The sequence below is a fragment of the Elephantulus edwardii genome, unplaced genomic scaffold (genome assembly GCF_000299155.1).
Source record: "Elephantulus edwardii isolate Elephantulus edwardi_28Jun2011 unplaced genomic scaffold, EleEdw1.0 scaffold00234, whole genome shotgun sequence".
In the NCBI taxonomy this organism is placed as follows: Eukaryota; Metazoa; Chordata; class Mammalia; order Macroscelidea; family Macroscelididae; genus Elephantulus; species Elephantulus edwardii.
This window is the reverse complement of record NW_006399984.1, coordinates 1,648,167-1,662,595: the sequence shown is the minus strand read 5'-3', so window position 1 is coordinate 1,662,595 and position 14,429 is coordinate 1,648,167. Positions and strand designations below refer to the sequence as shown.

The following is a 14,429-nucleotide window of genomic DNA, read 5'->3' as shown; positions in this document are numbered from 1 at the left end:
ATTGTTGCACTTTTCTCCCTGACCACTTCTCCATTCCCTCAATTCTCTCTTCTCCTTGAAAAGTAAAAGAAAAATTCTTTCATTGTCATACAATCCTTCCCCCCAAGTCCACTCCACTATGCAGCTTTCATTCTGGACTCCTGTCATAACAGTAATACCTAATCACATATCCCTTTTAAACAGTTTTCTCCCTCATCTGTTTTAATGCAGTATACATTATTGAACCCATCTTTCTCAGCCTCCCCCAACCCCTATGTCAGTCCTGTTTTACAACAGTGGCACCATGCAGTATTTGTCATATTGTGACTGAGATACTTCAATCAGCATAATGTCTTCCAGGGTCTCCCATTTTAAATAATATTGTATGAGTTCCTTGTTTTTCAATGCAACATAGTATTCATTGTGTGAATATACCACAGCTTCTCTAGCCATTCGCTTGTTGATGGGCACTTAGGCTGTTTCCAACTCCTTGCTATTGTGAACAGAGCTGCAGCAAACATGGGTTTGCATATATCTGATTGGGTGTCACTTATGGTCTTTTTGGGGTATATTCCAAGTAGTGGAATAGCTGGGACAAATGGTATCTCTATTGACAACTTTTTGAGAAAGTGACACACTGCCTTCTACAGTGTTTGCACCATTTTACACTTCTACCAATGTGAATAAGGGTGCCAGTTTCTCCACAACCCCACCAGCATTTGTTGTTTTCTGCTCTGTTAAATTTTGCTAGTCTTACTGGGGTGAGATGATATCTAATAGTTGTTTTGATTTGCATCTCTCTTAGAGCTAGGGATTTTGAACATTTCTTCATGTGCTTGTTGGCCATCTGAATGTCTTCTTTGGTGATGTGTCTGTTCATATCCTGTGCCCCTTTTTCAATTGGATTGTTTACCTTTATCTTGTGGTGCTCAAGTATTTTATAAATTCTAGCTATGCGTCCCTTATCTGACATGTCATTACCAAACACTTTTTCCCAGTCTGTGGCTTCCCTTTTTACCCTGTTGAAGAAGTTTTTGGATGTGCATAGGGCTTTGATTCTTAGAAGGTTCCATTCATCAACTTTATCTTCTCCTGGTTGTAGATTATTCAGGATACTTGGAAGACTATTTATATTATGTATTAAGACTTCTAGAGTTCTTCTAAGCTTTTCTTTAATGAACTTTATAGTCCTTGGTTTTAGTCCTAGGTCCGTGATCCACCTAGAGTTGGTTTTTGTATATGGAGTGAGGTGTGGATCTTCCTTGAGTCTTCTGCAGATATTTTTTTCAATTTTGCCAACACCATTTGTTAAAAAGGCTGTCATTTCCCCACTTAACTGATTTCATCTACTTGCTGATTTCTGGGTTCTCAATTCTATTCCACTGATGTATGTTTCTCTCATTGTATCAGTACCATGCTCTCTTGACCATCACGACAGTGTATTAGGATTTGAAATCAGGGAGTGAGATGCCTCCTTCCTTGTTTCTACTTTTAAGAAGTGCTTTGCTTATTCAGGGCTTCTTCCTATTCCAAGTGAAACTGGAGATTGCCATGTAAATTGCCATTTCCCCATTCTTTAAAATACCTGGGAAGTTTTCTTCTAGTATTTATTTCTTCCACAATTTTCTTAGTGATTTCTATGCCATTCCCCTGTTTTGTAATTCCAATCATACATATTTTATTCCTTTTGATGTCATCCCACATGATTCTAATATTTTCTTCTTTTTTTTTACTTCTCATATCTGATTTTGCGTATAAAATGTTTTCAGTGAGTCTCTTGTCTTTAGTTCACTGACTGTCAGTTCCATCTCTTCAGTTCTACCCCTACCAGCATGCTGGACATTTATTTTTATCTTAATATTATGGTTTGCATTTTGATACTTTTCTGTTGTTTCCAGTACTGTTTGGCTATACCCTCTCTGTCCTGTGATGAGTTTTTAAGTTCTTGTACCTCTTTATCTATGCTACCAATTCCGTGTTCCATCTTTTGCATTTCTTCCATACCTGTTTTATTTGAACCTCATAAATATATTTCTTCTGGATTGTTACCTTCTTAATTATTTCTTTAATCATTTACATCTTCTTCTATAGCTGTTCCAATAACTCCACATCAATATATTTCATCTGTTCTCTCTATCTGGGGTATTCATTGGACCTACTCCTTTAGTGGAATTCATTATGTCTGCTTTTTTTAGGAGAAGTCCTATTTTGATTTCTTTAATAACTGTGGTAGACTGTTTATTTCTTGAACTTATATGAGTCTTGTCTTAGAATATGTTAGGTCATTGTAAATATATAGTGACCCGGAGTATGGCGATGTTTTGTGAGGGACTTGTATATTTGTGCTCCCTTCTTGGCTCAAGGCCTATAGGGCCAAGGGTCTGACAGTTGTGTTTTCCCCAAAGGACCTGAATGGGAAACCAGGAAGCCTGTTGTTCCCTTCCAGAACTGACATCTGCACCTCACTCAAACTGTCCTAATCCCTTCTGCTTGAGCTTAAGGGGTCCTGTGTGGGGTATCTAAACAGCAGTGATTTCCCCAAAAGTACCTAAGTGGGAAACCAGGAAACCTGTTTTTACTTTCCAGAACTGGCTTCTCTGCTTCACTCGAGTTGTCCTTCTCTCTTCCACTTAAGCTTAAGGGTTCCTGCATAATGTGAGTCAAAGGTGATTTGATGGTATCTGACAATTATCTATCTATCTATCTATCTATCTATCTATCTATCTATCTATCTACCATCTATCTCATCTATCTATCATCTATCAATTATCTATCTATCTATCTATTATCTATCATCTATCTATCTCATCAATCATCTATCAACCTATATTTGTATCTGAAATAATCTTTTGGTAGTGCCATGTCCTGTGATAAACGTTGATAAAAACTGACATTAATTTATTTCTGACAATGTTATAAATTTCCCAAATCCTTCAGGAATTATAGCTTGTGTTACCCCATCATGACTTACAGTGAACCTATAAAATCCAGATCTGAACCTTGCCCTATCCTGCACCATCCTGAAGATTTCTGATATGTTCAAGCCCAATGTTATAGTTACTGTTTTGGTTCATTTTATTGGGCTATGTCTTCTCAATGATCTTCCACCTTTCCCATCATGGTATCTTTTTCTAGGGACTAGCACCTTATAATAATTTTCCCAACGTATGTGAGACTAAGTTTCACCATCCTCACTTGTAGGGAAGACTCTGGTTACACTTCCTATGAGACGGATTTGCGTCTAATTTTGACAGTCGTGGAATTTTCTTCTCCAACACCACAATTCAAAGACAGTGATTCTTCTATCATTCTTATTTATTGTCTAACTTTCAGAAACATGGGAAGTCATTTAAAATTTAGTGGCTTGGTTCAGGTGCACCTTAGTCTTTAAACTAACCTTGTTGCTCTTTAGCATAAGGAGAGGTCTTTGGCAACAGATTTTCCAAACGCAGCAAATTTTTTGATTTCTTGACTGCTGTTACTCTAAATGTTGATCCAAGGAAAATGAAACTGTTGACAATTTTATTTTTTTATTCATCTCTTGTCATGTCCTATTGATTCATTGGTGAAGAATTTTGTATTCTTCTTATTGAGATGTAATCCATATTGCAGACTATAATCTTTGAACTTCTGCAGTGTTTAGGTTTTCTTCACTTTCAGCAAGCAGTGTTGTGTCATCTAAATAATGCAGGTTGCCAATGAGTCTTCCTTCAATCCTAATACTATATTCTTCTTTATTGACTTGCTGTCTTATTGAATGATTTTCTCAGCATACAGATAGGTATGGAGAAAGGATACAACTCTGATGTACACCTTTCCTGATTTTAAAGCATGCAGTGTTCCATAAAAATAAACATGTTGCATTATGAAAATATTCTGTTAAGGACCTCTCTAAAATACTCAAGAGCAACACTGTCAGTTTAAAGACTAAGGTGCACCTGATACAGGTTTTGGTTTTTTCATTTGCTTCATATGCACCTGAAATTTGAGCAATTAATAAGTTTGACAGAAGAATTGATGCCTTTGAATTGTGGTATTGGAGAAGAGTATTGAATACTCCATGGACAATCAAAAGAAGAATAAGTCTGTCTTGGAAGAATTGCAACCCAGGTTCTCATTAGAGGCAAGGATGGTGAAACTTAGTCTCACTTACTTTGGGCATGTTTTCACCTTTGGGAGAAGATCTCATTCTGGGAAAGGTTAAAGGTCAAAGAAAAGATCTTGACAAGTTGGATTGACACAGTTATTGTAATAATGGTCTTATATATAATAATATATATAATAATGAACATGTCAGAGATCATGAGAATTATACAGGATAGGAAAAAATTCAGACCTGTTGTTTATAAGGTTGCTATGAGTTACTGTTGACTTATAGCAGCCAACAAAAACACAACAGTTTCCAAAATTTTGTTTAAAAAATTTGCAATCAAGTCACCAAGTTTTATTAATACATTTTGGTTATATGTTCAAGCTAATAGTTATAGTGAGGATAGCACAGGATAAAGTAAGGTTCAGGTATTTGTTCCTACAGTCACTATGAACTGTAGTGAGTTTGATAGTGGCATCCACTTCCCAAACAACATACCTCTGTAAACTCTATGAAATTTAATAAATGACGATAGTTATATAAAGGCTTCAAGCCTTTTGTTCATAGGGTCACTATGAGTCATGCTCAACTTGACACCAATAAACACACACACACACACACACACACACACACTAATATCAGCAGACTCTTTATGTGACTTTTGAGGAGGTATTACTTTAGATAAATCCTAGAAACATGTTTTCTTGCAAATAATTTGAGAAGTGGATCTCTGTGAAGAAGATTATGACATCAAGATGAGACCAAAATTCATCAACAATCTGTGTTATGTAGATGACACAACCTTGCTTGCTGAAAGTGAAGAGTACTTCAAGTACTCATTTCAATACTTGCTGCAGAAGATAAAAAATTGCAACCTTCAATATGAATTGCACCTCAACATCAAGAATACAAAAATCATCACTACTGGACCAAAACCCAACATCATGATAGATGGAGAAAAGATTTAAATTGTCAACAATCTCATTTTACTTGGATCCTTTCTCCATAGCTATTTAATCTTTATGATAAACAAATAATCCACGAAGCTGGACTATATGCAAATGCACTACCACAGAGCTATCTACCCCCAAAGCTGGACTATGTGAAGAGGAATTGGAGGAAGAGTCATCAACAACCTGTGTTTTGCAAATGACACAACTTGCTAGTGGAAAGTGAGGAGGACTTGGAAAAATTGTTGCAGAAGATCAAGACTTCAGTACTGATTACATCTCAGCATCAAGAAAACAAAGGTTCTCACTATAGGACCAACAGTCAATATTTTGATTGAGAAAGTGTTGAAGCTCTTAGTGATTTAATGTTGCTTGCATCAAAAATCTTTGGTACTGTCAGTCAGGAAACTAGGATATGTACTGCATTTGGTAAGTCCACTTTCAAGAACCTCTCCAAAATGCTAAAGGGTGATAATGTCAATTTGAGGACCAAGGTGCACTTGTTTCAGGCTGTGTTCTTCTCAATCACGTGCTATGCATCAGAGTTCAGAGTAATGAAAAATGATGACAGAAGAATTTATGCCTTTGTATTGTGCTAGAGAAGAGTACTGAATATCTCATGGACTGCCAACATAACAAATGAATATATCTTGGAAATAATGCAGCTAGAGTACTCCTTTGTTGGCAAGAATGATGAAGTCTTTCATAATTTAAACATGTAGTTGGATGAGGTTATTCCTTGGAAAGAGATATTATGCTTCGAAAAATTGAGGGTCAGCAAAGGAGAAAAAGACCCCTCAATGAGATGGATTAATACAGAGATTTCAACAACGGGTTCTAGTTTGTCAGAAAATATGAGGAAGGCATGGGATAGGACAAAGTTCAGGTGGACTGTTCACAGGATCACTATAAGTTGTATTTTTTTAATTTTTAAAAAATTAATCTCAATGAACACTTACAGAAATTTTGGATTTCCAATCATTCATTGTTGCACTTTTCTACCCTCCCATCCCACCCCCACTGCCACCCCCAGTTCGCTCTTCTCCTTGAAAAGCAAAAGAAAAAAAACTCCTTCATTTGTATACAATTCCCCTGCACCCCCCGACCCCCACCCCGAGTATACTCCACTCTGCAACCCTCATTCTAAACTCTTATGATAATCATAATGCCCTAAAATATATTACTTTTAAACTGTTCTCTCCCTCATTGGCTTCAATGCAGCATACACAATTTGGCTTCAATGCAGTATATGTAATTTATTCAGTTTTTCTCAGTCTTACTCCCACCTTGATGTCAGCCTCAATATATTGATGTCAGACTCTACAACAGTGGATCCATATAGTATTTGTCCTTTTATAATTGAGATATTTCACTCAACACAATGTCCTCCAGAGTCACCCATTTTGAATAATATTGCATGAGTTCCTTGTTTTTCAATGCAGCATAGTACTCCATTGTGTGAATATACCACAGGTTCTCTATCCATTCATTTGTTGGTGGGCACTTATGTTGTTTCCAACTCCTTGCTATTATGAACAAAGCCATGATAAACATGGGTGTGCATATATCCGCTTGGATGTCGATTATGGTCTCTTTGGCATATATTCCCAGTAGTATAATTGGTGGGTCAAATGGTGTCTCTATTTGCAACTTTTTGAGAAAGCGCCATACTGCTTTCCACAGGGGTTGCACCATTTTACACTCCCACCAACAGTAAATAAGGGTTCCAGTTTCTCCACAACCTCGCCAGCATTTGTTGCTTGCTGTTTTGTTAAATTTTGCTATTCTGACTGGGGTGAGATGATATCTCATAGTTGTCTTGTTTTGCATTTTATAGTTGCCTTGTTTTGCATTATCAGTTGTATTTGATTAGATGGCACCTAACAAGAACAAAAAACTGCAATGCCTAATGATTTTGACCATCTTTTAATGTGATTATTTTATATTGTCTTCTTTTTTTAAGTATACATTTAAATATTCTATTTGAGAAAGATTATATTCTTATTATTGGATTTTGATATTTCTGTGTATTCTGAACACACTGCCATGTAGTCTTTCATCACACCAACACTTTCAAATTCTTTCATTCATTTTTTTGCCCAATCTCCACTATTCTAACAATGGTTTTCAAAATGCAGAAGATATTAATTTTGATGAAATTTAGCCCATCATAAATATTTCTTTCTCTTAATATTTCTTTTAGTAAGTTGTTTTTGTTAGGTGCCATTCAGTATTACTCATAGAGACTCTATGAACACCAGAACCCTGTCCTCTAAGAAATCATTGCCAAATACAGCTTCCCTTTTTCTGCAGAGCTGAAGCATGAGATTCATGTGTGGCATATGACTGCACAACACATTAACCCAGCCAGCCGCGAGGAGACTATGATTCGGAGTTTGCTCCTGGGAAAAGTACAGGCACTGGAACAGCTACTGGCTTGGAAGCTGCACACCTTCCATACGTAAGTCATCATGATTATCCTTCGGAGTGTCCCATGACATTGATGATTGTAGCCTTGATCTGCATATTAGTATTTCTTTTATTCATTCAACCATAGGTGGCACATTATCCTATTAATTTTCACATTAGCTCTTGTGGGATGAACACTGGTATAATTGTCAGTTAAAAATGAAGATAATAGAGGTTCAGAGAACTTGAATATTTTCCCCAGAGTTAAGCCAAGAAAGATATTGGTTGAAGATGAATCTAAACTTATACACACTATGATTTTAGCTCAGCACAGAGTTGTAGTTTAACCAGAAATAAGAAACAAACAAAACAGAACAATGTGAACAAGTAATCTTACAAAATAATATCCAAGTATTTAATTTTTAAGAACCACTATATAATGTAATTAATCTCATTAACAAAGCAAAAACCAAGAACCACATGATTCTATCAATTGATGCAGAAAAGGCCTTTGAGAAAATTCAACATCCTTTCCTGACTGAAACATTCAACAAAATAGGATTAGAGGGGAATTTCTTCAACATAGTAAAAAGTATGTATGAAAACCCGAGAGCCAATATTGTTCTCAATGGAGAGAGATTAAAGGCATTTCCTGGGGAGCTCTGGTGGCCTAGTGGCAAGAAGCTGTACTGCAATCCCAGAGATATGCAGTTCGAATCCACAAGATTCTCTGCCGGAAAAGGAGGGGCAAACTCCTCCTGTACCTGTCGGATCTGATTTGATGGTACACACACACACACACAAAATAATAAAATAAAATAAAAACAAGGCATTTCCTTTGAGAACAGGAACTAGGCAAGGATGCCCACTTATCACCTCTCCTAGTCAATATTGCATTGGAAGTCTTAGCGATAGCAAAAAGATAAGAGAAGGAAATAAGAGGTATCCAAATTGGCAACAAGGAAGTAAAATTATCTCTCTATGCAGATGATATGATAGTATACTTAGGAAACGCTAAAGATTCAGCAAGAAAACTACTTGACATAGTTGACCAGATCAGCAAAGTGGCAGGATACAAGATCAACATACAAAAATTAATTGTATTTCACTACAAAGAGAATATAGAACTGGAGCTGAGAAAAACAATACCCTTTACAATAGCTAAACACAAGATTAAATACTTAGGAGTAAACCTAACCAGAAGCACAAAGGGTCTATTAAAGAAAATTGCAAAACATTATTACAAGAAACAAAAAATGACCTGCAGAAGTGGAAGAATATCCCTTGCTTATGGATAGGAAGACTCAATATTGTGAAAATGACAATACTAGCAAAGGCAACTTACACATTCAATGCAATCCCAATACAAATACCAATTCCATTGTTCAATGAGATTGAAAACGCAATTTCCAATTTCATTTGGAATGAAAAGAGGCCCCAAATAAGCAAAGAAAAGCACTCCTTAATATGAGAAACAAGGTAGGAGGCAACAACCTGATTTAAAACCCTACTACACTACCGTGGTGGTCAAGACAGGATGGTACTGGTACAATGACAGAAACGTAGATCAATGGAATAGAATTGAGAACCCAGAAATCAGCATATCTACCTAAGGTCAACAAGATGAATTCAGGTAAGTGGGGAAACGACAGCCTTTTTAACAAATGGTGCTGGAAAAATGAAAAAATTATCTGCAGAAAACTCAAGCAAGATCCACACCTCACTTCATACACAAAAACCAATTCAAAGTGGATTATGGACCTAGTACTAAAACTAAGGACTGTAAACTTCATTAAAGAAAAGCTTGTAAGGACTGTAGAAGTCCTAACCAAAACATAAACAGTCTTTGAAGCATCCTGGAAAATCTACAATCAGGAGAGGATAAAATAGGTGACCTTATAAGAATCAAATCCCTGTGCACATTCAAAAATTTCTCCAACAGGGTAAAAAGGGAAGCCACAGATTGGGAAAAAATATTTGATAATAACATGTCAGACAAGGGACTGTTGTTGTTGTTATGTGCCATCGAGTCGCTTGCGACTCATAGCGACCCTATGTACAACAGCCCTAAACTCCGCTTTGTCCTGTGCCAATCACACTGTCTCAGACACTCCCATCCCAATTATCCCAGTCACTGAATCAATCCACCTCATAGAGGGCCTTCCCCTCCTGCGGTGTCCCTCCACCCTCCCAAGCATGATGTCCCTCTCCAAGGACCAGTCTCTCCTCACAACATGTCCAAAGTATGTTAGATGGAGCCTCAGAATCCTTAGCTCCAAGGAGCCACCTGGTTTAACCCTTTCCAGGACAAATCTGTTTGTTTTCCTAGCAGTCCCTGGTATTCTCAACACTCTTCTCCAGCACCGCAGCTCAAAGGAATCAATTCTCCTTCTATCCTCCTTGGTCATTGTCCAACTCTCTGATGCATAACAAGTGATTATGAAGACCATGGCCTGTATCAAACACACCTTAGTCTCCAGAGAGACAGCATTGCTCTTCAATACTTTGGAGAGGTCCCTAACAGCAGACTTTCCCATGGCAATGCACCTTTTAATTCCCTGGCTGCTGGTGCCAAGACTGTTGACTGTGGAACCAAGCAAACTAAAGCTGTGTACAATCTTAATCTCTTCACCATCCATCCTGATGCTGCCAATTGGTCCAGTGGTGAGAATCTTTGTCTTCTTGACATTGAGCTTCAATCCATATTGTAGGCTGCAGTCCTTGTCCCTCTGCAGGTGGTGCTTCAAGTCCTCCTCAGTTTCAGCAAGCAGGGTTGTGTCATCTGCATAACGCAGATTGTTGATAAATTGTCCACCAATCTTGACCCCACATTTCGCTTCATAAAGCCCAGCCTCCAGGATAATCTGTTCTGCATATCAGTTGAAAAGGTATGGAGATAGGATGCATCCCTGGCATATGCCCTTCCCAATTTTGAACCATGCAGTGTTCCCTTGCTCTGTTCTGAAGACTGCCTCCTGGTCCAAGTAGGGTTTCGCATTAGCACGATCAAGTGTTCTGGGATTCCCATTCTTCTCAGAGTCAGCCACAGTTTGTTATAATCCACACAGTCAAATGCCTTTGCATAGTCAATGAAACAGATAGACATTCCTTTGGTATTCTCTGCTTTCAGCTAATATCCATATAACATCAGCTACAATATCCCTAGTACCATGACTCCTTCTAAACCCAGCCTGGACTTCTGGCAGTTCTCTGCTGATGTGCTATTCCAGTCTTTTTTGGATAATCTTCAGTAAAATGTTGCTTGCATGTGAAATCAGTGGGAGTGTTTCTATAGTTTCCACACTCTGTTGGGTCACCTCTCTTTGGGATAGGAACAAATATAGATCTCTTCTAGTCAGTTGGCCAAGTGGTTGTTCTCCAGATTTCTTGGCACAACTTGGTGAGCACGTCCAGGGCAGCATCTGCTAGCTGAAATATGTCAATTGGTATACCATCTATTCCTGGAGCCTTATTTTTTTGCTATTTCCTTCAAAGCAGCCTGAACTTCTTCTTTCATCACCATAGGCTCTTGCTTATATGTTGTTTCATGAAATTTTCTGTGTCTGCCAATTCCTTTCGAGACAAGGGACTAGAATTTCTAAAATATCTTGAATTTATAAAATACGGGAGCACTACAACAAGATAATGGTAAACAACCCAATTAAAAAAATGGGCACAGGGTATGAACAGACTCTTCACCAAAGAAGACATTCAGATGGCACACCAGCATATGAAGAAATGTTCAAAATCCCTAGCTCTAAGAGAGATGCAAATCAAAGCAACTATAAAATATCATCATCCCAGTAGGAATAGCAAATTTTAACAGAATAGCAAACATCAAATGCTAACGATGTTGCTGAGAAACTGGAACCCTTATTCAATGTTGGTGGTAGTGTGAAATGATGCAGCTATGATGGAAGGCTGTGTGATGCTTTCTCAAAAAGTTGCAAATAGAAATACCATTTGACCCAGCAATTCCACTACTGGGAATATACCCTGTAGAAACCATAACTGTTACCTAAGCAGATATATGCTCACTCATGTTTATTGTTTCTTTGTTCACAATTGCAAAGAGCTGGAAACAGTCCAAGTGCCTATCAACAAATGAATAGATAGAGAAGCTCCGGTATATTCACACAATGGAATACTATGCAGCAGTGAAAAATAAGGAACTCATGAAATATTATACAAAATGGATGACCTTGGAGGACATTATGCTGAGTGAAATATCTCAGTAAAAAAGGACAAATATTGCATAGGGTTACTGTTATAAAATGGGACTGGCATTGAGGTTGAGGGAGGGCAGAGAATGAGGGCAGGAATGATGTATACTGTATTGAAACAGATGAGGGAGATAACTGTTTAAAAGGGATATATGATTGGGTATTATTGTCATGACTGGAGTCCAGAATGAAGTCTGCACAGTGGGGTGGACGTAGGAGGAGGGATTGTGTAACAATGAAAGAGTTTTTCTTTTACTTTTCAAGGAGAAGAGTGAATGGGGGCGGGGGGGGGGAGCAGGAGGGGCAGTGGAGGGACCAGGCAGGGAGAAAAGTGCAACATTGAGTGGACACCTTAAGTCTTTGTAAACTTTCATTAAAATTGATTTTAAAAAGTGAAAAAAAAAGAACCACTATTTAGAGTGGTGTAATTTCTTAGCTTTCAGATACTGTTACATCAGTGGTTTCTATTCATCAGAGGCTTTGCTGGACAATCCCTGAAGAGTACGACCTCGGTAACACTACATGGCCATTTAAGTAACTTTTTTTAGAAAATAAGTTTTTATTTTATACTGGTTTACGTACACAGTTCATATACACTGGTTTTAATTCACTTTAAGTGTGAATCACCTTGATGACAAACAACATTAATTTGTTATATTTTCCCACCCAGGCATAAATAAATCACTGCCGTTGAATTAATTCTGATTCATAATGTTTTATAGTACAGCGTACTATAGAAAACCTTGTGGGAGTTTCCAAGGCTGTAAATCTTTACAGAAACAGATGACTACATCTTTCTCCAATACAATAATTAACTGGTCAGTTGCTTCAGTCTACTAAAATTAAAGTTAGTACTATAATTCCCAACACAATGAACCAAGTGCTGTCCAGACCACCGCAACTCATAGCAACTCTATGAACACATATCAAAACCGTGCTTTATCTGAGTCATTGTTACAATCTCCATAAAGTCAATCCATTTCATACAAGGTCTTCCTTTCTTTCACTGAACCTCTATTTCACCAGCAGATGTGTTTTTTCCAGGACAAATTCCTCTGAAAAACATACTCAAAGTATGTGATGCCAACTTTTGCTATCCTTACATCTAAGGAGCTGTCTGGCTGTATTTCTTCTAACACAGCTTTGTAATCAAAGGCTGGAAACAATATACCAAGCAAATGGCATCCACAAAAACAGTAGGTGTGGCAGTACAAACTTTTTCTATTTTTTAAAAATTAGTTTAAATGAAAGTTTACAGAGATTTTGGATTTCCTTTCATTCTTTGTTGCACACATTCCTCCATGCCCCTCTCCCAGATCATGTTTCTCTTTGAAAAATTAAAAAAAAATTCTTTCATTGTTATACCACATTGTTATACACTCCCCCCTCTCCAGTCCACTCCACTGTGCAGCTTTCATTCTGGATTCTTGTCATGACAATGATACCTAATCACATACCCCTTTTAAACAGTTCTCATCCTCATCTGTTTCAATGCAGTGTACATTATTTATCCCCTTTTCTTAGTTTCCCCCAAACACCAATGTCAGTCCCGTTTTGCAACAGTGGTCCTATGCAATATCTGTCCTTTTGTGACTGAGATACTTCACTCAGCATAACGTCCTCCTGGGTCACCCATTTTGTATAATAATTCATGAGTTCCTTGTTTTTCAATGCAGCATAGTATTATTCCATTGTGTGAATGTACCACAGCTTCTCTGTCCATTCAATTGTTAATGGGCACTTGGGTTGTTTTGTAGTCTTTGCTATTGTGAACAAAACCAAAATAAATATGGGTGTGCATATATCTGCTTGGGTAGCAGTTATGGTTTCTTTAGGGTATATTCCCAGTAGTGGAATTGCCAAGTCAAATGGTATGTGTGTTTCCAGCTTTTTAAGAAAATGCCATATTGCCTTTCATAGTGGTTGTACCATTTTACACTGCCACCAACAGTGAATAAGAGTTTAAGTTTCTCAGCAACCTTGTCAGTGTTTGATGTTTTCTGTTCTGTTAAATTTTGCTATTCCTACTAGGATGAGATGATATTTTATAGTTGTTTTGATTTGCATCTCTCTTAGAGCTAGGTATTTTGAACATTTCTTTATGTGTTTGTGTGCCATCTGAATGTCTTCTTTGGTGAAGTGTCTGTTCATACCTGGTGCCCATTTTTCAATTGGATTGTTTACCTTTATTTTGTTGTAGTGCTCCAGTATTTTATAAATTCTAGCTATAAGTTATCTGACATGTCATTACCAAATATATTCCCCTCCCCCTCCCCAGTCTGCAGCTTCCCTTTTTACCCTGTTGGAGAAGTTTTTGGATGTGCATAGGGATTTGATTTTTAGAAGGTACCATTCATATATTTTATCCTCTCCTGGTTGTAGATTTTCCAGACTGCTTGGAAGACTATGTTGTGGATTAAACTTTCAGTTTTTTCAAGCTTTTCTTTAATGAAGTTTATACTCCTTGGTTTTCTTCCTAGGTCCTTGATCGACTTTGAGTTGGTTTTTGTGTATGAAGTGAGATGTGGATCTTGCTTGAATTTTCTGCAGATAGTTTTCAAATTTTGCCAGCACCATTTGTTAAAAAGGCTGTCGTTTCCCCACTTACCTGATTTCATCTCCTTGTCAAAAATCAGTTGATAAGAGGTTGTTGTTGTTATGTGCCGTCGAGTCGCTTGTGACTCATAGCGACCCTATATACAACAGCCCTAAAGTCTGCTCTGTCCTGTGCAAATTGCACTGTCTCTGACACTCCCATCCCGATTACCCCAGTCACTG

The 14,429-nt window shown here is 37.6% G+C and overlaps 1 protein-coding gene across 1 annotated transcript in view; it reads left to right on the top strand.

Moving 5' to 3' along the window:
* The window catches only part of OCA2 (oculocutaneous albinism II), a 569,803-nt gene that overhangs the window by 303,175 nt on the left and 252,199 nt on the right, over positions 1-14,429 (top strand). The window contains exon 13 of the mRNA XM_006898594.1: positions 7,333-7,480. Coding sequence (XP_006898656.1) covers positions 7,333-7,480 — 148 coding nt within the window. The remainder of the gene's footprint in view (positions 1-7,332; positions 7,481-14,429) is intronic.